The sequence below is a fragment of the Pisolithus orientalis genome (genome assembly GCF_024613125.1).
Source record: "Pisolithus orientalis strain OTSU chromosome Unknown F5J12scaffold_6, whole genome shotgun sequence".
Taxonomy (NCBI): Eukaryota; Fungi; Basidiomycota; class Agaricomycetes; order Boletales; family Pisolithaceae; genus Pisolithus; species Pisolithus orientalis.
Window position 1 is genome coordinate 1,270,273 of NW_026260787.1, and position 24,275 is coordinate 1,294,547.

General features: G+C 51.2%; 10 protein-coding genes across 10 annotated transcripts; 3 read left to right on the forward strand and 7 right to left on the reverse strand.

Annotated features, from left to right (window-relative positions):
• Window positions 1-755: 755 nt before the first annotated feature.
• F5J12DRAFT_497513 (docking domain of Afi1 for Arf3 in vesicle trafficking-domain-containing protein) lies at window positions 756-3,981 on the reverse strand. The gene is made up of 10 exons (XM_051739720.1): window positions 3,764-3,981; window positions 3,493-3,711; window positions 3,374-3,434; window positions 2,573-3,319; window positions 2,212-2,510; window positions 1,864-2,155; window positions 1,540-1,812; window positions 1,327-1,485; window positions 1,131-1,253; window positions 756-1,063 (listed from the first exon to the last, which is right to left on the reverse strand). Exons 1-10 carry the CDS (start codon window positions 3,871-3,873, stop codon window positions 890-892), a joined length of 2,457 nt encoding a protein of 818 aa, XP_051602834.1. The 5' UTR covers window positions 3,874-3,981; the 3' UTR covers window positions 756-889.
• Window positions 3,982-4,077: 96 nt separating this feature from the next.
• F5J12DRAFT_814709 (uncharacterized protein) lies at window positions 4,078-4,674 on the reverse strand. Its single transcript, XM_051745003.1, has 3 exons — window positions 4,427-4,674; window positions 4,232-4,369; window positions 4,078-4,169 (listed from the first exon to the last, which is right to left on the reverse strand). The coding sequence occupies exons 1-3, from the start codon at window positions 4,665-4,667 to the stop codon at window positions 4,096-4,098; spliced, it is 453 nt and encodes a 150-aa protein (XP_051602835.1). The 5' UTR covers window positions 4,668-4,674; the 3' UTR covers window positions 4,078-4,095.
• Window positions 4,675-4,697: 23 nt separating this feature from the next.
• On the reverse strand, window positions 4,698-9,379 carry F5J12DRAFT_814710 (coatomer WD associated region-domain-containing protein). The gene is made up of 15 exons (XM_051745004.1): window positions 9,175-9,379; window positions 9,009-9,122; window positions 8,875-8,955; window positions 8,730-8,824; window positions 8,096-8,669; window positions 7,668-8,044; window positions 7,385-7,616; window positions 7,196-7,334; window positions 6,899-7,139; window positions 6,690-6,845; window positions 6,442-6,640; window positions 5,856-6,391; window positions 5,476-5,799; window positions 5,153-5,425; window positions 4,698-5,100 (listed from the first exon to the last, which is right to left on the reverse strand). The coding sequence occupies exons 1-15, from the start codon at window positions 9,221-9,223 to the stop codon at window positions 4,858-4,860; spliced, it is 3,633 nt and encodes a 1,210-aa protein (XP_051602836.1). The 5' UTR covers window positions 9,224-9,379; the 3' UTR covers window positions 4,698-4,857.
• Window positions 9,380-9,398: 19 nt separating this feature from the next.
• On the forward strand, window positions 9,399-11,657 carry F5J12DRAFT_497569 (PIN domain-like protein). Its single transcript, XM_051739722.1, has 4 exons — window positions 9,399-9,580; window positions 9,648-9,710; window positions 9,767-9,929; window positions 9,982-11,657. The coding sequence occupies exons 1-4, from the start codon at window positions 9,540-9,542 to the stop codon at window positions 11,494-11,496; spliced, it is 1,782 nt and encodes a 593-aa protein (XP_051602837.1). The 5' UTR covers window positions 9,399-9,539; the 3' UTR covers window positions 11,497-11,657.
• On the reverse strand, window positions 11,648-14,979 carry F5J12DRAFT_497548 (uncharacterized protein). Its single transcript, XM_051739721.1, has 3 exons — window positions 12,367-14,979; window positions 11,948-12,316; window positions 11,648-11,897 (listed from the first exon to the last, which is right to left on the reverse strand). The coding sequence occupies exons 1-3, from the start codon at window positions 14,878-14,880 to the stop codon at window positions 11,799-11,801; spliced, it is 2,982 nt and encodes a 993-aa protein (XP_051602838.1). The 5' UTR covers window positions 14,881-14,979; the 3' UTR covers window positions 11,648-11,798.
• A 1,791-nt stretch (window positions 14,980-16,770) lies between these two features.
• F5J12DRAFT_765370 (NAC-domain-containing protein) lies at window positions 16,771-17,978 on the reverse strand. The gene is made up of 3 exons (XM_051742175.1): window positions 17,774-17,978; window positions 17,493-17,669; window positions 16,771-17,402 (listed from the first exon to the last, which is right to left on the reverse strand). The coding sequence occupies exons 1-3, from the start codon at window positions 17,826-17,828 to the stop codon at window positions 17,113-17,115; spliced, it is 522 nt and encodes a 173-aa protein (XP_051602839.1). The 5' UTR covers window positions 17,829-17,978; the 3' UTR covers window positions 16,771-17,112.
• A 57-nt stretch (window positions 17,979-18,035) lies between these two features.
• F5J12DRAFT_497688 (acyl-CoA N-acyltransferase) lies at window positions 18,036-19,234 on the forward strand. The gene is made up of 7 exons (XM_051739723.1): window positions 18,036-18,113; window positions 18,183-18,212; window positions 18,281-18,331; window positions 18,386-18,526; window positions 18,597-18,686; window positions 18,749-18,781; window positions 18,861-19,234. Exons 1-7 carry the CDS (start codon window positions 18,069-18,071, stop codon window positions 18,987-18,989), a joined length of 519 nt encoding a protein of 172 aa, XP_051602840.1. The 5' UTR covers window positions 18,036-18,068; the 3' UTR covers window positions 18,990-19,234.
• Window positions 19,205-20,012, reverse strand: F5J12DRAFT_716539 (uncharacterized protein; the record flags this gene model as incomplete). Its single annotated transcript, XM_051741017.1, has 5 exons — window positions 19,205-19,234; window positions 19,296-19,409; window positions 19,569-19,766; window positions 19,850-19,908; window positions 19,979-20,012. 5 exons carry the CDS (start codon window positions 20,010-20,012, stop codon window positions 19,205-19,207), a joined length of 435 nt encoding a protein of 144 aa, XP_051602841.1.
• Window positions 20,013-20,337: 325 nt separating this feature from the next.
• On the forward strand, window positions 20,338-20,718 carry F5J12DRAFT_679914 (uncharacterized protein; the record flags this gene model as incomplete). The annotated part of the gene is made up of 1 exon (XM_051740229.1): window positions 20,338-20,718. A coding segment is annotated over one exon (381 nt), but the record flags the coding sequence as incomplete, so codon positions are not given.
• A 587-nt stretch (window positions 20,719-21,305) lies between these two features.
• F5J12DRAFT_904331 (cytochrome P450) lies at window positions 21,306-23,136 on the reverse strand (the record flags this gene model as incomplete). Its single annotated transcript, XM_051748511.1, has 7 exons — window positions 21,306-21,517; window positions 21,577-22,024; window positions 22,077-22,370; window positions 22,418-22,506; window positions 22,558-22,660; window positions 22,720-22,818; window positions 22,870-23,136. 7 exons carry the CDS (start codon window positions 23,134-23,136, stop codon window positions 21,306-21,308), a joined length of 1,512 nt encoding a protein of 503 aa, XP_051602843.1.
• Between the last annotated feature and the right edge of the window lie 1,139 nt (window positions 23,137-24,275).

Consider the following 24,275-nt stretch of genomic DNA (forward strand, 5'->3'; position numbering starts at 1 on the left):
AACTTTGGCTCGCCCACCTCAACCCTTTCCTTCATCCTGCGACAGCTCGAAAGCTACGAGGCTCACTACGCACGAGAAGCGTCTTTGCGCGCCTCTTCACTTGTGAGCGGGCTAAGGTCTGAGTATTTTAATCCCCCTCGATCGACTCTAGCCGGGTCCTGTCCTAATGGGCAGCGCGACGTACCAGAAAAGCAGTGGCGAGTCGTCTGTACTCCATGACCACGTTCATGTGGGAGAGCGACGGCGATAGCTTACTTTGAAAGGCGTCGTGGGGATCGGGCGGATTTTTTCTCCCATCGAACGTGGATTTTAGTCGCTCAACCGCGGTGCTTCCCCATTCCAGCTCCCTGCAGCTGGGGCGGCCCTGCCGCCTGCTCACCCAAGGCACACGCCTTGTTACGCACTCCAGTCCTGCACTGGATATCGGTCGATCACCGACCTTCCACTGTACGGGTATGCTCGTACGCCGTATGGGGAGTGACAACGGGTCCATCGTTTGACCGGTCGAGTAATTCCACCCCTTCAGTGCACTTCGTGGCTCGCAGTACCTCTGCGAAACTCGATTCAGACTACTCTCGGGCTGTCGTGGATGGCTTTTTTTAAACCATTTTTTTTTCTTCATTCCTCTCTTCGTGAGGGGCTCTACCTGACTGACTTTTCGTTGTGCAGGATTGAGATGATTTGACGTCTGAAGTCCTGCACAACGAAAACTCACATGTACCGTGATTGTACCTGACCTGCGTAACGCTTTACCAACAGGCAAGATGGCATTTCTTCAGCTGTCTGTTTGTGAAACATCGCCAGGCGTGTATGGTATTAATCCAATGTCCAGTCAAACTCAGGATGCATACTGTGCTACTCTTTGTGCTAAGAACACACTGTCCCATCTTCATATACCACCTAAGCTGACTTCACTTCGGGATGAGGGTGTCCTAGCGGCATATGGGAGAGGAGGGATGAGCTGTTGTGTCTGGTCCCTGCTCCGCATCTCCCGTGCATGCGCTTGGCGGACGTAGGCGTACCGTTGGAAATGGTTTAGGGTTTGAAGGAACATCACTCCAACCTACGAGGTCAAACGAGACTTCATAAGCTTTTCGCTGAGGTTGACAAAAACTGCAGTAACTACCCACCGGATGTGCCCTCAGCTCGTTGAAGATGTCGAGCGTTGCTTCCCGCACCACCTCTTGTTGGTGGAATAGACAAAAGCTTAGTGGCTGAAGTCCGCCTAGGTACAGCGGCGTATGTGCCAAAAGCTATGTGTGCACAAGGTTCCGAGTTGGCGCCCGAGGTGAGTATTAAGGAAGACATACGTGAACGGTGACATACCTCGACAACCTGCTCGTGCGATCGAACGTTTTCGGCGATCTTCCGCGTGATTAGCTCTACCTCGACATCTGGCACATTCTTCCCGAAACGTAGGCGGCACAACTGGTGAGCGAGGTCGAACCCCTTGATTGAGCTGGTCGCCAGAAATACTTGAAAATCCTGTCTTTCAATCAGCACCACGCTATAACGATTTGACAGTTAGACTTTACTTACGGAAACACAATATTGGTGCAACTTTGTACGCCGCCAACCCTCTATTCTGCTAGCGTTGGCTGCAAGCTCTTTTAGTGCCGCTGCTTCATCTGGGAAGACCACTCCACTGCCTAGTGATCCCTCGGCGAGAGCGGCGCTCGGGTAGTAAAGTTTCGTAGTCCCAGAAGTCACCTCCTCGTACCGCGACGCCAGCCTCACAAAACGCACAACGTACTCTACAAACCGTAGACGCACGACGTTCTCACCGAAGCGTGACGTTATAGCCGAGATGATCTGTACAAGCTCGGTGAGCAGTAGCAGGGAACGGATAAGAGAAACACGTGCATCTTCCATAAATATGTTGTCGAAGCTGTCAGCTTTGGCAGTGAAATCAGTTTTCTGACTTGTTTCCTTGTCACGCGTCGCGATGCGTGCAATCTCTTCCTCGCTTGCGCCAGAATTTTCAGCACGAATCGCTTGACGAGTTAGCAGCGGTCCGATCGCCGGTGGAGTAGTCGGGAAGTTGATATGAATATCCCTATGTGCCACTACCCTGGCAGTTCCAATGTCCATCAACAAGTCCCAAGCTATGGAGGTCTCGAGGATGGGATTGGTAGCTCCTGCAATATATGCCGGCCTATAGTTTCCGCTATTAGCACATACTGACGGCAAGACTATGGTTATGAAACCAACGTTGAAGCCCAATCTTCTCCACCAGCTAATCCAGCGTACGGGAACGCCCGCTCGATAAACCCGCGCATGCCTACACCACATCCTGATCCGAGAGCACAGGCCGACAACACGTAGTTGGCCACCTGTCCAGCGGGTATGTTGTGCCCCAAGAAAAGAACGCGTTTTCCGGTGATGAGGGCATTGAAGAGTATTATTATAGGGTGAGTAAGACTTCCGTTGGAGTGCAGATGAGGATGTAAAGGTCCTGTGACCGTAACTAGTGGTGTAGAGAATGTTTGAATTAACTGAATTAAGGAATACTTTAATGAAGGATGTCAGTAAGACGGGAGGAAGTAAACTCGAAGTTGCAACAGGCACTCACATCGCCAACTTCTTCTGGAAAGGTAGCAAGAGGAAGCTTGATGGGCAAATGATGTTCTTTGTAAATTATAGATGTCTGGAAGAAGTGGGTATCCTTCGATATTCCGGAACGCAATTGGGAGTCCGAGGCTGTGGGTATCGGTACACCGTGCGTATGATCTGTCCCTATCCCGCTGGATGACGAGGATGACGCGTCGGTAGACCTGCGTCCACGACTTGCTAGAGTACCGCTGCCAGATGCAACGCTACCTGGGCCCCCTCCAATGGCTAGGCCGACCTGAGAATCGAGAATGACGCTGTCGTCATTGACCCAAACGGCACTCCCCCCCAGAGAAAATGAAGAATCTGACGGGGAAGATGGGTGGTGCTGTTGTTGATGTAAACTTGTCGTACTACTCTTCGCTGCCAATTGTTCCCGAGCGCTTCCGTTGTATGGGTTGCGGTTTTTCGCCACGATACTTTCCTCACTCGAGTGTGAACTTGAAGATGAGGTGGTCTTGTGCTGATTGTTGGTCTGCGAGCCTTGTGATCCATTTAGAGGTGTTGCTGCCGTGTGGGGAACTTTGGGAGGAGCGAACTTCTCGGAGAAAATGTCTTTCCGTTCGGATGCACGCATAATGAGCTTCTCAAATCGAGTCATCACTGGAGCGGTCGATATATCCATAGAGTTTATCGTGTCGAAGAGCCGAGCGAGACAGTCCTGGGATGGGTTGGCGAAATAGTCATCAAGGGCCAAAAGAAGCACAGGCTGATGGCAGGTGTTTCAACCGTGAAAACTGCAATGATCTCGGCGGGTACATACTTTAAATATTTGAATGAAGGGATGACGCGTGCATACGGCCATTGCTTTGACTACGGCACCTCTACATATAACAAGTTGCAATGAGGGATGCCACAGACAAGTACTCTCAAAACACGCACCTTCGAACCGACTTATCATGTTTTGTCCGTACAAGGTTTAGGACATATATCAGCTCTGGGCGACTTCCCTCTGTGCCGGAATGGTCGTCGCTGGGTTCGGGCGTCTCCAAGGCAAGAACGGGGGCAATAGTGTTGAAGGGAGTCTGATTAAGGAAGAATATGGTCCAATCTTCGAGGTGTCGCTCTGCCCCATCAGGGAGCATCAGATGTGCAAGTAACCTGCGTTCGAGAGTCAGCCACGAAGATGGGAATTGAGTTGTGCAATTCGCACCCCTCGTCTGCGCCCAAAGGTTGGGGAAATTGATATGTGAGTTGCGCACCGCTATCAATGTCGAATTCTGCGAGCAGAACGAAGGAGCAGTGTGGTCCCTTGGTGACCATGGTATCCAGTTGTTGACAATTACGTCCACAATGACTATTCCAGGGGTATTTTGTGATATGGACACTTATGTAGCGATTAGAGCAGCATAACGATTTTGGTGATCCTCGTCAACGACGACTTGGGAACAGCAACTTTGATCACATTTCCTTTTCTGGCGAGGCATGCATAAATCGAGAAAAGCCCCTATTCAACCATACACACACTGTGACACTAGTAATCTCTCAGAATTGCCTTGAAAGTTCGACAGCTCTGTTGACCATGGCAAACAACTCCGAGAGCTTCGCATGCAGACGATCTTCAAGAGACAAGGTCAGAGTCGACTGTTCAGTGGGAAGGCATGTTAGACGGGCGACTTGCCTCTTTCTACTTCGGCCTGCTGCAACTCGGTGATTTCTCGCTCCAAGTCATAGTTATGAACGTTGCGCTCGTGCACAAGGCGGGCGGACCACCAAGCATATTTCTTGAGTACAAGTTGGAAGAGCCGCTTGCGGAGCTCTGTAGCATTCTCGTCGACCTACCGCCCGCATACATGCGCTAACAATGTAATGTTACCTTTTCTGAAGGCTTCGTCTTTTCCCGCGAAGTCTTCAACAGTGCCGGCGATCGACGATATAAGTGTGTCAGTGGTCGAGGTCTGAGTGAGGACCTCTTCCAGAGTGGGTGCCGATGACTGTGCCTTCGTCAGTTGTGAAGGGATATCAGTCGCCGGAGCAGTGGTGATGCAAATGTCATCACTAGCAGCTCTGTCATCGTCTGCTGTGGGGGGAGACGAGGTATACTCAGTAGCGTTCATGGCAGAATGTACGTCGGGTCAGACTAGTTCCAGGTCACTGAAGACGCGTTTTATACCAACGCAGAGTCACATGACGCATCATGCACACAAGGGAGTAGGTTGTAAAAATTGCCTGTAGTCATCGAAAAGCATCGCATTATTGTCGCTGACAAGAGAAGCTACCCTAGTCCAATCTAAAACGTCCATTTCCTCATCGCGGGGCAGGCAGTCCAGTCGCCGCAGCGCCAATTTCAGTCAGCTCAATCAGTGGGTCCAGCTTGCCTTTGAGTTCTGGCAAGTATGCCGCATCGGTGTACGGACAGCGCAACGAGGGCGACTTCTTGTAGATGGGTGTGAATGTCGCTGCACAAATCTCAAATTCGGTAAATTCGTCATAGAGAACCTCGATAGCATCCCGCGGGTTACGATCGCCCGCCGCAATGCGCTGCCGTGCCTGGAACGATGTGATGTCAACTAGAAAAGCGCCATACATCAAAGATACATACCTGGGCGACAATTTTCGGGTCAGGGTTGAGGTCCAAAAGACGCCTGGCAAATTTAGCAGCCGTTGCATGATTGTTGGCCTTGGCGAAGACACCGATGGCACTACGGAGAGCGATCTGCATATGCGCAGGTTGGAGCTGGCAATGTGTAAAGTACGCTGCAAGCTCGAGACCACGACGGACGCTATCCGGCTCTTCTTGCATCACGCGACGCCGCTCAAGCTCAATTGACGCCCCTAATAGGTATTCCCGAGCAGTTGTGACTGTATCTCGCCACTGAGAATGCATTAGCCAGAGTCAGGGAACGACGAAAGTAATTTACTGACCTCCTTTGCGTCCGCATCCGATGACACAGTCACCAAGAGCAATGCTTGAAGAACAGACCTGAATGTGGCTTGGGCGTCATGAAGCTTGTTGCCTGAGACGAAACGGAAGCCCTCGGTCAGCTCGGTACGAATTGTAGCGAGTGTCCGGGCTGCTACAGGTAACACACGACTGGCGGAACTTTCTGACGGATTGCGTCTCACGTGTAGTTGCACTGGTGGCATAGCAGCAATGGGGGTAAGGTAGACGTGGGAAGATCGGTAGGTCGATAGGAATAGAGGCTTGAGAGGTGCAAAATTCACGACTCCGAATTGACGGTTCAGCAGCTGGAACGCATCAGGATGAAAACCACAATGCAATGCTCGAGTGGAGAGTCGCATACCTGCATAGCAGTCTCGAAAGAACCGGCTGCAACATGATCCGCGGCAAATGGCGAATTGCGAACCCAAAGTTCAGTCTCACTCACGCCAGGTGCAGCTCCCGCACTAAGACCATCTTCCTCGTCGACAGCGTCTTCGAACTCGTCCTCCTGTTCTTCGGTTTCCGCAGTATCGGCGTCAAGCTCCCAGCCACCTTCTTCGGGGTCGATGACGTCGTGGGTTTCTTCTTCCTTCGCCCAGTCGTCGAGAGCAGAAGATAGCGCACCGCCCGAAGCATCAGCGCCGTTGGCACGGGGAATTTCGCCATCCATATCCAGATGTCCATTCGCAAGGGCTCTGTCCCAAAAGCTTTCTGCTCCAGAGATAAGAGGCCAATTGAGGTTCTGAGTAGAGTTAATGATCGGTGGGGGCTTGAGTGTTGATTGGCCGAAAGAAGGAACATCATCGACGTCGGCTTCCGTCAACCCTGCGGCTCCGAGAATATCCGCCGCCAGGTCTTCAAGCCCGTTCGTTTTTGCAGTAAGGTACGCCAAGGAGTCTGTTCCTGGTTCAGTACGTTATCTTGCAAAGGAAACAAAGACATCTCACAAAGGCCGACATCACGTAGAACGGCAATACGATTGTGAACGTCGCCCGCGTAGAGGGCGTTATGGAACCTAGACATCGGATCGCCTCGAGCATCAGCAATCTTCTGCATCTTGGACAATTTTTCTGTGCTGCCGACAGCCATGTACAAGAATGATAAACGATCGAAGTTTTTCGTTTGTTGAAAGGCTTTTTCAACGATCTGCCAGGGATCAGGCTCCCCATTGTGATGGAAGGAGCACCTCACAAACCTTGTGATTACCCTGTTTGAGTGCCTGTTGTGCTAGTCGATCCCAGCACTCAGGTCTGTCAATACTTCTGGCGGTCTCCAGTGCGACGTCAAGGTTTCCACATTCGATAGCAAGGTCAAACCGAGTATTTTTGTCTTGAACGAAATGGAGCGCGATCTGAGGGACAGTTGGCCAAAGTTGGCAGTGATCATTCTCCAGAGGCCACGCACCTCGGGGAAGCCCTTCTGCTGCAGATATGCAATAATACTCTGCCCAATAAGTGTCGACGTGCGAATGATGTGTAACATTTCCTCGTAATTGTTCCGCAATAACGCAAGCTTGAAGCGGTACTCGGTGGGGTCAAATGTGATGGTCCGCGGACGTGCGGAACGGTCCAAGCAATATGCAGTTTTGCCCTTGATGCGAGTCAGGTAAACAGGGTTGTCAAGTGTGCAAATAACACCCTGGTCCCTAGAAGCGAAGTAATGTCAACATGTGCGAACTCGGCACTGAGTGGATAGATATACCCTTGAGGGAGGCAGTATTTGATGTGGTTCAGAGTGGAATATATGAACACTCCCGTGTCATCCCAAGCTCCGGACTTGATGCGGATGGTTTCATGAATCAAACTACTTTGAGCAAAGTTTTTGTTCGCGATAGTCACAGCTGCAGAAACATCAGTTTTGGTGTGATCTCCTATCAACCCTGGTACCCACTATGCTTGCTCATGAGCGCCACGAGCTGACCATCCGAGCTCCACGTAATATACTTCACTGGCGGACTGTTCAGTTCCGCAATGACTTTTTCTTGTTGGAGGTCATACAGAACGACGGATGACGTAGAGCTCAGGATAAGGCATGCAGTTCCGCCATAGAATATCTCATTCGTTTGCACAGGAGGCTTGATTGTCTTCACCACGGAGTTGGACAAGTCGCGGACCTCAATCAACTACGTTGAGGTCTGGTCAGCGATGCTCAAAGCGGAAAACATCAGACGTACTTGGTTTGTTTTCTGTAGTACAGCAAACCTGTTCCTCGCCACAAAGATGGCACTTTGGGCAGCTCCGCGCTTGCCGTCAACAGAGGAATCCTTGACTTCACCATTCGTCTGAGTGGGAAGCGTAGCCAACTCGTATAAACCGTTGTCCGAGGATATAGTAACAACCACGGCTCGCTCCGCAGGGTTGTAGCTCAAGGTCCTTGGGGGCACATACGGACTACCAAATTTGCGAACGCTAAGTAGGCCAATATCCGATCCAGTGTTGAAATCGTAAGCTCGCACATATTTATCCCGAACGTAGAAGAGGGTATCAGCATAAACAGAAAACGCGGGGCGTTCCCGTTCTAGCTTGAACACTATCAAGCCGCTGTCATGTCCTAGATACGGATGTCTCGTCAGTAGTCCGTACTTCCATCCATCTGGCATACCTGCTGCGAATAAGTTAAGGGTCGGATGTACTGCAAGGACCCAGAATCGGTCGTGTTCTCTTCGGAATGTCTGAATGGCAGTGCGTTTGGCCAGGTCCCAGACGCGAACGGTTTTGTCTTCTCCACAAGATACGATCAACTCATGCTTGGGATGAAAGAGGGCATTTGACACGTTGTTGAAGTGACCTCTGCAAGAATCGACTTCCCAAGCCTTCGTTTCACTCATTCTCCAGATTTTAATCGTCCGGTCGTCAGCAGCAGAGACTATTAGGGGAAGCGATGGGTGGAACGACGCGAAATTGACGCCCCGATCATGACCTTCCAAGACGTACTTGACCGTCGAGAAAGTGTCGAAAGTCTCGAAATTGCTGGGTCCGCTACCAGGAGTGTTTTTGCGTAATCCTGATATATCCCATACGCGTACAGTTTGATCCATCGATGTTGACACGATGAGGTCTTCTTTCGGATGGAACTGAGCAGACATCACATAATGTGAGTGACCTGTAAGAATGGCAATACAGTTGCGCGATGTACTGTTCCATATACGAATTGTTTGATCATCGGATGCAGACAACTAAAGCCCGAGCCAATATTGCATCAGCAAAGACAATGATGCTTCTCTTTGGGGACTCACGATCCATGGCATTTCATGGTGAAACTGGACGGTCCGAACGTAGTCTAGATGTCCATGAAGGGTAAAGAGGCATCGTCGATTCTGAGGGCGGAGGTCTGCAACAAGTGAGATTTACTTGACACGAAAATTCATTTCGTTTACCTACCCCAGACTCTAATCTTGTAATCATCACCACCAGTTACTAGCAGGGCCCTTGTTGGGTGGATGGCGACGCCTCGCACGGGACCTAGAACACTCGAACATCAGAATTAAGGTGGTATTACTGACGTAGTTAACGACCTTCGTGCTCTTCGAACCTGTCCACTAAAACACCCATGCGATAATTCCACAGTTGCACACTACCATTGTGAAGCGCAGCAGCGAGAAGTGGTTGGGTTGGATGAAATGCGAGTCCTGCAAGGAATTACTTCGTACGAAACCAAGATGCCAGTTATCGTCCACGAACCTTTGACGCGATTGCTCTTGGACTCGAACTTTGTGAGCATAACCGACATTCCGAGGAATTTCGAAGGCCAGGACCGCGACTGTAGTAGTCTTTATATCACCAAGAATTGGCCAGCGCCGTCAGTCCGCTTCGTTCGCGCAGGTATTGGCCCACAACGGCTCGCTCGCTCTGCAGCAAATCGCACTGGGTAGGCTAACACGACGTGGCTGAGCGGAGCTGGAAAAAGCCAAAAAAGGAAAAATGTTCTAGTGGTGTAACATCGACGTCGACTGTAGAGGTGTCGAAGGACAGCTCATGGAGCGCATCTAGAAATTACAATCCAACAGGTTGAATTATAGACTGCTACTGGCTGAGAATCAGAGCGCATGGGCGTACTGGGTCTCATACCATTCCTGCTGAAGACATGGTAAAGTTCTGAATTCCGACCTTTGACGTAACAGTCTTGTTCACAATTTTGTACAATGGATGCGCAGTCCGCAGGTCGTCAGGACGCTCCCCGACCGCCTCAGATCTCTGCGTGGTAGGACAATCGCTATGTGAGTTCGCAGCCGTTAATCATGTCACGCGTGGTTTCATATAAACCCTCCGATAGCGATGGTACTCTCATCACACAAAGGCTGCATTTTGCGCCCATACCTCACCATCACAGGCACGTGTTGGGATGGCATCGTATTGTCACTGAACTTAAGGACTTTGATGTGAATCCCATCTGTGTTTTTGATGGACAAGAACGCAGCGCAGCAAAAGCGCGGGAGGCGAGTCTTGTGCACGGGGACCCCGAAGGGAATTTAAACTATATCATCACAGGTGGAAAGGCGCAAGGAAATACAACGTATGGAGAGAACCCGTGGTCTTATCGAGGCTGCCAGGCTTCATAGACTGCAACAGCTGATGCGGCTTCTGCCACATTACCGTTCCCTGCGTGCCAGTGACCGTCAACGTATTACCGAGACCCTCGCGAAAGTGGCGGTCACACGGCCGCCGGGCGCTCATCCTATGCAGGGGTCACAACGTTGTGATAGTACAACGTCCACAACTGTGGATGGCACGCTCGCGTCATGGAGTACGATCCCACCTCTTTCCCACCCACATTTCTGCGAATATGGAAGTTTTACGGAGGAAGATCTTGAGGACGTTATGCAAGCTACCAATGGAGAGCCCCTCGGTGTTACGGATCACCATGAGGCATCAGCAGTCTGGTCAAATGAGGCGGAACAAGAGATGAATGTGCTTCCCTCCAGTCAATACGCTCGATTTAATGCCCTTCCATACGACCCTGACACTGCGCCGCCTACCGTCAATTGGGCGGACGTTGGGGAGCATGCGGCCCGGCGTTGGCCACTAGATGCTCTCGCCGTCTACACCGAGCCATGCCTACAGCCAGGAGATATCCAAGTTGCACTGTCAGCCCTGTATGACGAGTATCAACAAGGCCTAGACCAACTGACATCCATGCCGTCGTCGTCTTCAAGTGTGTCGGTGACATCCGACCTTGCTCCAGACGCGCCTGAGGCGGGGATCGAATACGCCATGTCTAAGTCACAATTACAGATGACCATAGATGAGGGTCAAGTATGGGAAGCCTTTGCGACATCTCCATTACCGACAGAGCTAGAAGCAATCCTCATGTCTCTGGCAAGGAAAAGTGGCGCCATCTCTTACTCCTACCATCGCCGTACCAATCTTCCCTCGCCAGAAACATATAAGGAATGCAAGGAAGTGTTGCGTGCTATGGGTGTGCCCTGCATTGACACTACCGGTCCGTTTGAAGCCGAGGCTCTGGCATCATCATTGGTCATGCATGGCCATGCGGACGTCGTAGCCAGCGAAGACACGGATGTACTTGTCTATGGCGCCCCCCTTCTACGTAACATTGCCAATCGAGACAGCCCCCTCGTCGTCGTCTCTGGGTCGGATGTGTACAATTCGCTCGAGTTAGATCGCTCCCAGTTCATAGATTTCGTTCTCCTCCTCGGCACGGATTTTTCTCAACGCATCAAAAATGTTGGTCCCCAACGTGCGCTCAAGTTTATTAAAGAGTACGGGGCCATTGAACGCGTCATTAAGAACGAAATCAAATACCCTCCGCGGATACCTGCCGCCGCTTATCTCGCACAAGTCGAAGTTGCCCGCACGGTCTTCAAGACTCTCCCCCCCGTTCCCGCGACTGACCTTCTGCAACCGTTACCAGAGGATCCAGCAGCCGTCTCTCACATTATACAAAAATGTGGACTCCACCGAGCCCTTCATGAGCACTGGGACCATGAGGCTGCATTGACTGGGAATTACTTTAACGATAATCCGTCTGCTAGCTTCGCCTAGGTTGTCCGTGCAGTATTAGCGCTGCATCCCCTTTGTCCACTGATCAGTTAAAGCGCCATGCTCACCGCAAAATCTCCTAGACCTATCGCACGCAACCACGAACTGTAGAAGCTCTCATAGAAAATTTACATCATTCCGTAGTGTATACAACCCGGAGGACGTATAATAGATATTGTACATGTCATGTCTAGATAAAATGGCCACAGGATGACGTTTAACCGAAGGTAGATGACTATACCCAGAATAGATAAGTGCCCCCAAGCTTTGTGTTCTACACACTACGCCAAATATACTTATCTTCATCACACCTCATTTCTAAGCATCAAGCTGAAGCACGGTTCGCAGAACGGTTTATTATCCCGGAGGAAGAATGTAGGGTCTTCGAACGGCTTCTCGCAACTCTGCATATCGTTTGAGCTCCTCTACATGATCGAGGGAAGATAGTACTTACTGCGCAAACGAAGCACTCCCAGCACCATTTCCCGTCGAGAGCCTCAACGGCACGCATACCATCCCTGATGCTACGTTTACATGACTTGCACTTTGGCATGCGAAGCCTTACGTGGCACACCTCGCAGTAAGGGTATCCTTTGTATACGGTGAAGGAGACGTTGTCGTCTTCAAAGTCACCATCTCCACTGACATTCAGCTCTCCGGAGCGGGACGTTGTCCCAGAAGGAGCGAGGAAAGGATCGCCGCACTCGGAGCAAAAGAAATGTTGTTCGTGGTAAGTTCGCTTTCCGAGTGCAGGGTCGTCAAGTGTAATAAATCGTTCGTCGACGATAGCGGTCTTGCAATGGAAGCATCGCGGTGCAAATGTCTGACCGGAACGTCATTAGGTAGGGTGAAGTAATAGAGAAAGATTCGAACCTCATGGTAGTCAAGGTGACAATAGGGTTTTCCTTCGTGTTCGAACGAGGAGACGTGCTCCAGCAGCTCATTGCAAATCGTGCACCGGAAACATCCAGGATGCCATCGTATTCCCATAGCGCTCACGATTCGTCCTACGATAGATCCTTTACAGCCGCCACAGAATAAACCACCTGAACGTATTGGAACTGGGGGCAGAGTGCGTTTCGGGGGTACAGTTTCCTGCACTTTAGTGTGCCTGGTTCCATGCTGTCTCGGTGGCTGGGAATCTGATGGCTGGACACTGATTGTTGGGATAGTGGCCTCGAGTGTTGGATCAGTTAAAAGGATTGCAGGGGGCGAAACCGAGATCGAGGGAGGATCCGGGGAGGATACGGATATGCTTGGTGCATCAGAAGAGGCGATGACCGGACGAGACGTAACACCGTTACTCTGGTGGTCAGATGTAGATATACTTGGAATATCCGTGGGACGGAAGTGATCACAACCTCCGTTGGGTGATTCCACTCTAGAATTCTTTGATGGTGTCCACTGTCGCTGCGGAGGAGAGCCGGAAATCTGGACTGATGGCAGAGCTTTTGGCGCAGAACGTGCAGGTGACGGTGATCTCCGGAGAGACGGGGGAGGGGCATCGTCCAGATCAACAAGCTCCCGCTGCTTCCCTCGTTGTCTTTCGCTCAGTGGTCGGAACCCGGGGACGTACGCATCCTTCGGTGTACTTTGCCTGGGCGAAGGATTTTCAACAGCGGCTGAGCGGGAAAGAGCCACACGTCCACTATTCGTGGCATCCGTATTTTTGGATACATCACGGAAATGGGTTTCAGTATGTGTCACAGAAGCGTGCTGAAGGGCAAATGTACCGGTGTACCGGTTTGAGTTCGGCAACTGACGCGTTCGGTCTGTGGGACCATGCTCCTCCGCGAGACCTAATGAAGCGAGGCGAAAAGTCAACGATTGGCCAGTACTACCGCGGTCATTGGTAAACTTCGAGGTGTCATCAAAAGTCTGGGTATGCGAGCCGGTCCAAGGAACAGAGGATGGTGCGTGTGGCAGCGTTGCAGATCGCATCGGACGCGCGCGCTGCGAAGTGACGCCATTGGTCGCTACGATATCTCCCCCTTCTCGACGACGGTCATCAGGAATATCCTCGCGATTCGCAATGACTGTTCGACTGCGTTGGGGTAAATCACGAATACCATACTGGGGAGAGGGAGTGTCCCTATCATCTTCTAGGTCTGCAAATACTATGGGATCCTCTTCATCGAAGTCCGGGTGCGAGAAACATTCATTTTGGTCGCTTTTAGATGAGGCAGGGGCATGCGAATGAGTGGAACGCGTGACGTGATTCCGTGCTGGGCCCACACCACCAGAGAAAGCACTTGACTTTGGCGGCGGCAGAGGTGGGCGAGAAGGTGATGTCTGTACCAACTCAGCGTCCTTGTCCATAGTATCAGGTAAATCACCACGCTGAACTATGTCTATCTTCGGTACCGGCTGGCCGGAAACGGTGCTCCTTCTTCCCATAGCAGGCAGAATATTTCCCGCGAGAGAAGGCGAGGTTTGAAGTTCGCGCTTCCAAAGCGGCACAAATTTCGTTGGGGAAGAGGGACCTTCCATTTTGCTATTACCTGTGATACCACGGGTAGCTGCTTGCGCCGATGGGGACGGTAACGGTTTGCGGTCTGATTGTTCACCGGAGACCGGTACATTATGCCCCGCGGGCACTGAAGGAAGAGCAGACGAGGAAGGTAGGAATTTCTCCTGAATTGAAGCCTTGACCGGGCTCGTTGGGCGGAAACGCAAATCTAAAGAAGTATGCTTAACGGAGCGTATCTGAGGGGTTGGCAAGGGTCGTCTACTGCCATTTGACGACGTTGTGGAAGATGGCGAAGACAACGTAGATGGGGCGTCGATTGATGCCAGGGATGCGGTATGCGTTAGAATAGCAGGCCGTGAAGGCGCTGGCGCTTGGATCTGTGGTGTGTGACGAGAGGGAGGTGGTAAAGATTCTGGACGAGGCTTTGGGGTGGGTAGAGGACGTCGATGGCAATTTGGAGGACTTGTAGGAGTGGCAAGCTGGGGGAAATTCTGCTGTCTTGGAGACGAATAAGAGACAGGGGAATAAAAGGAGGATGGTGGAGGTGGGGGAACCCCTGCTGCATGACGCGGAATCTGAGAGACGACACCAGACAATGACGGCGTACCCGTACTGGGCACGGAGTAATAGCCGGTCTGCACAACAGATGAAGTAGGTGTCTGGCGAAAAGGTTGTGATTGCGGAACATGCTCCACAGCTCGATGAGAGAAAGGAGCACGCGGCAGAACCTGCTGGTTAGTGTATTGAAATCCAGAGGGTTGCGGAGTCGAACGCTGAAACCAGCGTGGGTTATACGACTGTGATGGAACGGGGTAGCCTGTTATCGGGCTAGTCATGCCTGATCCCGAAGGGTAAGTGTTCTGTTGAAGAGCATGGGTCTGAGATTGGTTTGACGGCTGAAGCTGATTATAAGACATTTAGCACAGGTTCGCCTGGTTAAACCTCGTCCAGAATTCGTGAATGCAGTGGCCGCTCGTTCAGTAGTCCCGACGCACGCTCGGCAAGAGGCTAAAGCATAAGCTGAAACTGCCATCACCGAAACAACTTTCGGCGCCCCTGGACGTGCCATCACGTGACCACATGATGAAGGCAGTGCTCGACTGGCCAGCCTATGAGTCAGACCCCACTTAGACTGGGAGGAATTCGTGCTGAGATGATGCTCTGCAGGGGCCTGGGCACACGCTCAGCGTGTTGATTGAAACCTGCAGCAGAAGTGCACCCGTTAATCTTGGCGGGCTGTGGAAAAGGTACCGAACACACCAACTGGAAAACAGTCGGCCTTGTATCAAACTCATCTCTGGACCGTTTGTACTCCGGGGAGTATGCCATCTCTGGCTGGAGTCCCAGTTTTGTAAGTATTTCAATCAGCATTGCGTACCGGACTCACGGTCTTGCCGACTGTTGACTCCAGCGGGGAATCAGTAGTGTAATAGGGAAGTGGACAACTTTATCATTGCTCGCTGTTGCGCCCTCAGCCTCCTTAGAGGCGCGTGCCTACCTACTTCCCCTTTGACATCAGCCTTATCATCAAAACGGAAGGGCGGTGAGTGGTTACTGAAGGTAATTCTTAGTCACTCAAACGGCGAATCGTTACAAATTCCCCAGACTACTCTGAGAAAAAAATCCACTCAATCCCTGTTTGCAATCCGAAGCAGGGCGATGATGCTTAAATACATTCAATCCGCCACTTAATTCCTGTCTCCGAACCGCTCTGCACCAAAGCTGCGTGGACTAGCCTCTCCCTTTTCTCTCACACAGCCTTATCGCGGACTCGCATACTCAACACTTTGCACTAAGACATAGCTCCTGGCCTTCAAACCTTCGGGCACGTTCTCACCCTGAGGACAACTTAGTGTCGAACGTCCATGTACTTCTGCCGAATAGGGGACGTCGACTCTTCTGGTCAACATTCATAAAAAGGTTACCAAACAAGTAGGCGTGAAGCAATGGATTCACGCAATAAAGAACACCGTGCTTCTTCGAATCCAGGATGGTAATGTTGTCGATTAAACAGTGTGCATTTCATGGGTTAATGCGCTGATATGAATTAACCTTCAAGGATTATGGCATCCCAGCATGAAATTGACGCCACGGGACGCAGGCTCACAGGCACCCCCAAACCTGACCCATAACAACACCGTATGCAGCAATCAATAAATTTCCATGGTGTCTGGACTGCCAGGAGATAACTGACTCGACGGCTATAAGCAACATGCCTCGTCCGGGGCCAAGGCGGCAGGACATGCCCCATCGCCCCCTCTTTTGAATAGCCATGCCATCTTACACATATCGTTGCACTGCCAATGCCGTACAGTTGCAATGCAAGGAGGACTTCGGCGTGTCTACATACAGTATTGCAGCATAGTCGACGTGTTTGTTTATACTGCCCAAATTCTCCGCCGCGCAGCATCCCACGCTACCGGGATAGCCCCAGAGGCACGCCTAAGACTTTGGTCACTGTCAATTCGTTTCAGCGTTAACTCTTATCCCCCAAGAGTCTCCCTGCAGTTTGTGCGGCAAGAAACGATGTTCATGAACGAAATTGTAACTAGGTGCCGTCCGGGTTGAAAGGACGTAGTCCTTGGTCCTTGGTCCTTGTCTCCGTAGGGTGGCGAGTCAATTGTTGCTGCACACGTCTTTGCCGTCGGGTTAAGAGGTACCTTACAAGGAACTGGGTGCAAGCCCAAAAACTGCGAAGTTCCACCAGTCTTCGCCCTTTTTGTTGTGGCTAAGTCCTCGCCCTGAAACATCATGCATGCCGTACGATGAATCCCTAGTACCAAAAGAAGTTTTCACCCAAATGGCAGAGGGGACCATAATTGACGTCTTAGAGCATCATCCACAGTACGAAGACATGGTTGTGATTTTACAATGCGACAGGCAGATGTAGTCTCGTAATCGCATGAACACCATAAAGCAGTCAAGTAACACAGCAAAAAGATGGTCAGAGAATCAGTGGGAAGACTTCTGTTCATACAACCAATACAGACCACATCAAACGGAGAAAAGTGGCTCCAGGAAGATCTTGCTCCCCACACAGTTTTTCAGATTTCTGGCCCACTGATTCTCCATGTGATTGTCCGTTCGATAGACTCCCGTCAGCGACTCCACAGTAACTCGTGCACACCATGCCCCACTAGATGAGCACTTTAGTTAACGTCCTCCAACTTCTCCTTGTCGGCGGCCGCGGCCTGCTCTCCTTCCACATCAAAATTCTCCACAAGGTCAGGGACATCGTCGTCATCATCCTCGGCAGTGCCACCTGCGGCTGGCCTCTGCTGCCCTTGCTGGATTGCTTGGTATGATTCTGCGAGTTTACGCAGTGACGCGAGTGAATCCGGGCCAAGTTGGTTCAAGATCCCCGGAACGAGTTCCGTCAACTCCTTGACGTGACCAATACCATAGATTGCAAACGTGTTTGCAGGAACTGCAGCGTGAACTGTGGGTACACACAGAGATCCTCGTTAACGTCACCGATCTTTTGTGCGACGACACGATGGACGCCCGTGGAGCCCAAAAAAGTACACACCTTTAGGCGTGGTGAAGTGCAGCACATGGCCATCCTCTCTGAACATGTTCACTTCCTCCACACCAGGGATAGGCTGCACATTCAATTTTTTGAGAGCACCTTGAAGCTTCTTGTCATCTTGTGCAGAAGACGGCTTCGCTTTCCGTACGACTTTCCGACGCATGGTGCCCTTCCCACCTGCAACATATTAGACATGAACTTCAGAGATGTTGGGAGTTTAAGAGGTTTCGATGGGGTCCGAAAACACCAAATCAACCCTTGTAAACCAGAGAGCCACTCACCAAGTCGGTTTGCCGCAGCCGCAGCCTGAAGTTTGGCCAGTTTTGCTGGATCCATAGTGATTGGTGTCGAGGATCTCTAGTCCCTTGGATATTTGGGATGTACGTCGGTGAAAAGTCGACAACTAAGGTTTAGCCAAATATGAGTACACAAATATCGAAAGTCCGCGACGCGACGACCAGCTTTCGAAGCAGATGTGGGTTTTTTTGCGCAAAAGTAGACCAGATTTGGTCGATAGTTGGAAGGCTGATAAATAGCTTGCAGCCACTATGTCTGACGTGGGCAAAGCAAGATAAGATGGTCCCTCACTTTCATATTCGCCAGGCTACGGCAGATGATGTGGTGAGCTGCAGAGAGTAGCCCATTCGTGTTGCTTGCGGTTGTGCTGAGATAGATAATTGAACGGATCAGGACACCATCTTGAAACTAATCATTGGATTGGTATTACTGTTTTCCAGTTCAAAGGCTGTCGCGATCACTCAAACCCAGACCGTATTCGAAACTACTAGGCGACGTATGAAAATGAACCCTTGTCCACGGTCGAGACAACTCCTGACCTGGTCAGTATTCATGCTCTGCTTTGCCGACAATCACTGTTCCGACGCGAACTTCAGTTAAGGGAAAACATCTTCGAGAAGCATTATGCTCACACACTCCTGGCGTTCGAGGGGACGCCAGAAGCACCCGGGGCACCCCTTGGGATGGCCCTCTATTTCTTCAACTACTCTACCTGGACAGGAAGACCGGGGTTGTACGTGCGTGTGGACGGTTCATGATATATCATCGCCACGGGTCGCTTAAGTGGGGCACCCACGCCTTTTCCAGCTCGAAGACCTCTTTGTCATTCCGGAGGCAAGGAATGTTGGCATTGGAAAAGCCTTTTTTGCTGAGCTAGGAAAAGTGGCTCAAGCCAAGGTAATTCCGTCATTGATTTCCGGCGTTTGATGGTCAACGCTAACGCTGTGCCGGCAACCTAGAATTGTGCACGGCTTGATTGGTCTGTGCTTACGGTGAGCGGGCAAGTTGGCTGAAAACGTCCGGAGCTAATTAATGCTATTGTTGCAAAAATAACCATATTTGCCGGGATAGTGGAATGAACCATCCATTGCGTTCTATGAAAAGGTCCTGGGTGCCAAGCGCATGGACGGGTGGATGGGAATGCGGCTTGATGAACGAGGCATTGCAGAACTTGAAAAATTTTCAACCCGCAACGAGTAAACCCGTTGCCTGCCGTTACCATTGCCTTGTTTCTGGTTCAATTCAAACAGTGGATCTAAACATTAGCGAAAAACACGATAGGACCCGAAAGACATCCTCATTGCATTAGAAAGAAAAAAAGACCAACCCGCCATGAGGTATTGCGGTTGGTAGTGGGTACAACGCGGTGCAAGACTTATATTACCCTGGATCGGGAGGTGTATCAGTGGAGTGCACTATATTCCGTCGTAACTGGCGCCACCGGCCTGTTTTATAAGTCAGACTCTGACAGCAACATCGTGTGCTGGCTAGTAGAGTTCCACTCACTTTCCGCAGTCTGACAACGATAGGGTCCTCTTGCAAGTCATCTCTCTCCCGGGCGGCAACCTCTATTGAGTAAGCTCGCAACACCCCCTTGACGTCAGCAGTGTGGACAGAAATCTGCAAAGTAGAGGCGGATGAGTAAGTTCACAAATTCATCAGCTCGCCACAGGAAAGGCAGTGTGAACGTGTGATGTAGGATCGGAACAGGAACATCATGCGTAGTGCAGTGTTAGGCACATTCGCCACACTACGTAAAGAACCAGTGCGACCACGCACCTTGGCTTTCCGCATAACCTTACACCCTGAACCAATCCAAACCACGAGGATGAACTTCTCGCGCTGCGATTCTTTGTCATTGGAATAGGTGACACGTGCGTAGGCAAAAGAGGCTTTGGAGTCATCTAGCGCATCACGGAGCTCGGACAGGCCGCCAGTGCCAGTCCGCGTGAGGACCAATCTATCGGAGCGATCGGACTACAGAATGTGGGGGACACAATGCACGAAATCAGAGGCAGAACCTGAAGACATCAAGCGACCCTATGGAATATGACGCTAACCTGATAATCAAGCAGCAGCCAGTTGGTATCCGATTTGTCAGAGCGCACGTCCACGTAGGCTGAAAGAATCCACAACACGATGTTGGGTCAAACCATATTTGACTAGTCGACACTGACAGGCGGGCTGACCTTCCTGAATCTTGGTGTCGGAAACATCAGCCATGTTTGTATCGAGTGTACGACGGGCACGTTCCAATTCCCTCGACTGGGAAGACAAACCAGTCGTACCGACCAAGGAAGTTCGCAAATTTTGGCTCTCGCAAGTCCCAACAGGGAGAAGGCTTCGGACGGTGCCGATCGTGTGAGTCGCGGAGTGCAAATCGCTTATGAAGTACCGTCGATAGCACTGAGCATGCGAACGAATGTCTGTCGTGCAGCGGTCACTAGCGTTTCGGCTCTTCAGGTGCCCGGCACTCTTTACCAAATCCATATTGTGTCGCTTGTACTCGGAGGGTGTCGTCCCCCGGCGACGGAATTGGAGAGTTGAAGGTCATGTTCCCCCACGCGCGCTCGTCCAGGAAGACGCACCTGCACTTGATCTGACAGAGGACGAGCCACCCACTAGACGACGCACACATCCTGAAACCTCAGAAACTCCGGAGCAGTGGCAGAGACACAGGGAACGGATGAAAGAGAGATTTCCAGAGGGATGGCACCCAACACGCAAATTATCGCGGGAAGCCATGGAGGCACTTCGGTCACTTCATGCATTGGATAAAGGGACGTTCACTACTCCGGTACTGGCAAACAAATTCAAAATAAGCCCCGAGGCCGTTCGGCGCATTTTACGGAGCAAGTGGGAGCCGTCGAAAGAGAAGCGAGCGAAACTGGCGGATAGGGAGCGGAGAGATAGGGAAGAACGGATATTACGGAGCAGGATAGAAGAAAAGAAGAAGGAAAATGAAATCCTTGTGGAGGCGAGGAAATATCAGAACACTCAGGACAGAACTGCCAACGGAGGGACACAGAAACGGAAGGAGTCATTATCTGCCAAGGATGAATTCTTTTTCCAATGACCCCCATGCTGAGGAATATACATACCCAATTCGCACCGCAATCCTCTGCATCAGCATTCGATCATATCTATCTGATGATGGCCTCCGTTCGCTCTCCGCTTAAGCAGTGCATATTCAGTACGATACCAATGCGATACATGGTGTCACTGAGTCCCGACTCGAGCAGCAGTCAACTCTGCCTAACTATCCATACGTTACATGTAACATTTAAGGCATCATATCTTTGTCCGGGGTACAACAGGCACATAAACAGAACGATTAACTGCGGCTACTTCGTGATTATCCAAGTATTACTGTCGAGTCCTGCAAGTAGTGAATAATAATAATAGCAAATGGTGCAGTCCCACACGGAAAGGTCCACGATGCATCGACTGCGTAAACATTCATACAAACGTTCAACGTTCAACCCTCAATGTGGACAGCCAAGCACAGCTCGGACGTCACAGCGTGGGTGTGAATTTTTCATAGTGGAGGAAACAGGATCCTTTTTCTGGGCGGCATAGAAGGGCGTCGTTCCAATTGGGTCGAGGGGGGGAATCGAGCAGGTCACCGTTCACACCTACGGTCGAATAACGAAATCCCAACAACATCATAGACGTGACGAGCTTGAGCTCCAACCTCGCCAAGCGTTGGCCCAGGCAAACAGTTTTCCCTGATGGGTGGTGTCGTCAGCGGAAAGAATGCACGTAAAGTATTGGGCCGTGAACTCACCACCACCCCATCCTAGATAACCGAACGGCACCTTAGCCTCCCCGCGGCTTGGGTCGAATTTCCACGGATCGGGGTATATGTCCGGGTTAAGATGCACATCCGAGAAAGGGTACACTATGTATGCCCCTGATGGGACGAGTTTGGAATCAATGAATGTATCAGGGCCGAGATTGCGGCGCATGGCTGTATGTGGCTGCGCGATCCGGAGTGTCTCGTGGATAACTGCATCCAAAATAGACGTTTCCGCTTCCCAAGCCTCCAGAGGAATAGCCGATAGCTGTTCCGAGAGGGACATCGTTTTGTTTTGGGGTGGGTAGATGGCTAATAGTCGGTCGACCTCCTGCGTCGCCTTGACCTTCCACTCCGCGTTGTTGCCCAGGAATGTGATAAGCCAAGACGCTGCAGTGCCTGTTGCTCTTGCACCAGCCACCAACAATCCCATGATGAACTAAATGCGCATCAACGACCTTGAACGACCCTTGAACAGGTTTAAAGCTTACTCCAATCATGACCAATCTCTCGTCCTTGGCGTCGACCAGCATCTGCAGGGTGTCGTTTCGGTGCTCGCCGCTTTGCACCCTGTTGTCCACGGCACGTGAAACAATGCCGTAAATCTCCTTCGTTGCCCAGAGTTTCTTGAGCATACTCGGGGCAGGCAGCCATGGTAGCAAGACGGTTGCAGGAGTCGTCCCGTTATCCAGGATGTCGTACAGGTGCTTGAGGCGACGAACGAGTGCTGCGTCATTTGCAATGTCTTCGCTTGCAAGAGATCGTACAGTTGTTTGGAACAGCAGCTAATTCACAGATCAGTTGGGGTGTGCGGGTACATCTTGAGGCGTACTTCGTAGATATTTTCAAAAGGGTCAAAAGTTCCGGTAGGTTCCCATGCTTCCATCAAACGACGACAGTCGTCTAGTATAGGTTTGATGCCTGCAAGGGTGGGCGCTCAGTGGAGGAAGGTCGTGGAAGCAAGATACATACGTTGAGCCAGATGTTCCTGTCTCTGAGACGCAGAGAGTCGCTTGTGGATGAGCGCTACACGACGAGTCTGCAGATCAGACGTCACGCCCTTGACGACGGGAATCTATAATTGCGGTTACTTAGAACCTGGGCGACTGCGGTGAGATGGGGGAAGTGACGTACGGCGCCAGACAGTACTTTGAAACCTTCGGTGAGGTCGAAGGCTCGATTAGTGAAGAAGGCCTTCCGACCAGCTTCTCCGGACACAACAATGACGGTATCCTATGAATATGACTCAGCATCCGAACGTCTGTTAATGAAATGACTACATGCCCGCAACATGTTGAACTGGAACAATGCCTGGCCCGTTTTGCGGAAACCGTCGTTGAGGAATTCGAAGCGTTTTTGGAAGAACGGAGCGATGGCGAGCAAATGAGACCCCGGTAGAAAGACAGGGGATTGCGAACCATTGTCGACTTTATTACTGTCGAGGCCGAATACGAGGAGGACGAATAGAATACAAAGAGCAAGGAAAACTTGAACCTGCAAGCTGGAGAGGAGAAAGGCATCAGCAGCTGATTGTAGGCCGACCGTATACATGATACAAGCTGCGAGAGGCCTTGCGATAACTGGAATGGACGGCAATGGAAACTAGTTGATTGACGCCCCTCACCTTTATAGTGGGTGGGTGAAGGACCCGCAGCGGAACAAATCACCAGTTATTGCGGCAAATGAACCAGCGTGTTCACCAGCCGTCTCAGGGAGAAATAAAAGCACTTGATCGACCACTTTCGGGTCCGCTGCAGCCTCAAGTACGTAAAGCCATACTTTGGTTGTGACAAGGCGACGCAACATAGCATGTGGTATTGCCGAGTATCTAGAAAGAGTCAGATTCGTCATTCCGGGGGACCCGTTCCTTCGTCCCGACACCGGGTCATGGGAAAAACTAATTGGCATTCCAGACATCAGCTCGAGTTGCGGCCCTGAACTCGCAGTAGGAACAAATACCTAAATGGCGACACCAGCCTCGAGGCTGGCGTGCGGCGAAGCTCTACGCCGATTAGGGACGTACAATTCATGCGCCAGTGGGCACCCGTCGGACCCCCATCCCTATCCCAACCATGAATGGTGAACATGAACTCACACCTCGTCGCCAAATCAAAGTGGGCGGGTCACCTGGGGCAGAATTTCACATCGGAAGGCTGATATGATTATCACGGTCCCGAGCGAAACGCCGTATATTCCAATCCGCGACCCCTTATCATAACCGAACATTCATTTTAAATTTGCCTCCCATCCGCCTCCACAACGTGTACTTTGTCTCCGCGTCATCAATGCGGTACCAGCTAGTCAGCCTGCAAGACACCCGGCGCGTGGGCCGATAAAACATTTTTCCCAGCCAGGTACGCCCCAAGTTTGCTTGACCAAAACAGCGTGGGAGACGGAGAACTAGGCCTGCGAACTGCAGCCCGCGCCACACCTGAGCTAGCGATCGGAAAACATTAGTACGCAAACCGGTGACCAGTAAGCAAATCCGCACAGGACCCAAGTTGCGGACGTCATGTATATGGTGAAAATACCCGCTCTCATGCGAGTTATTCTGCGAAGATATGGCCGGACTGAATTGGCGCCTGAGCGGGAATGAATCCAGAGTGCGCCAGATGCGTCGCGGACAACGCCAGGGCAGCACGGCCTGCTATGAAAAACGGTCCAATTGCAGTGAAGCAGTCCAAATTATG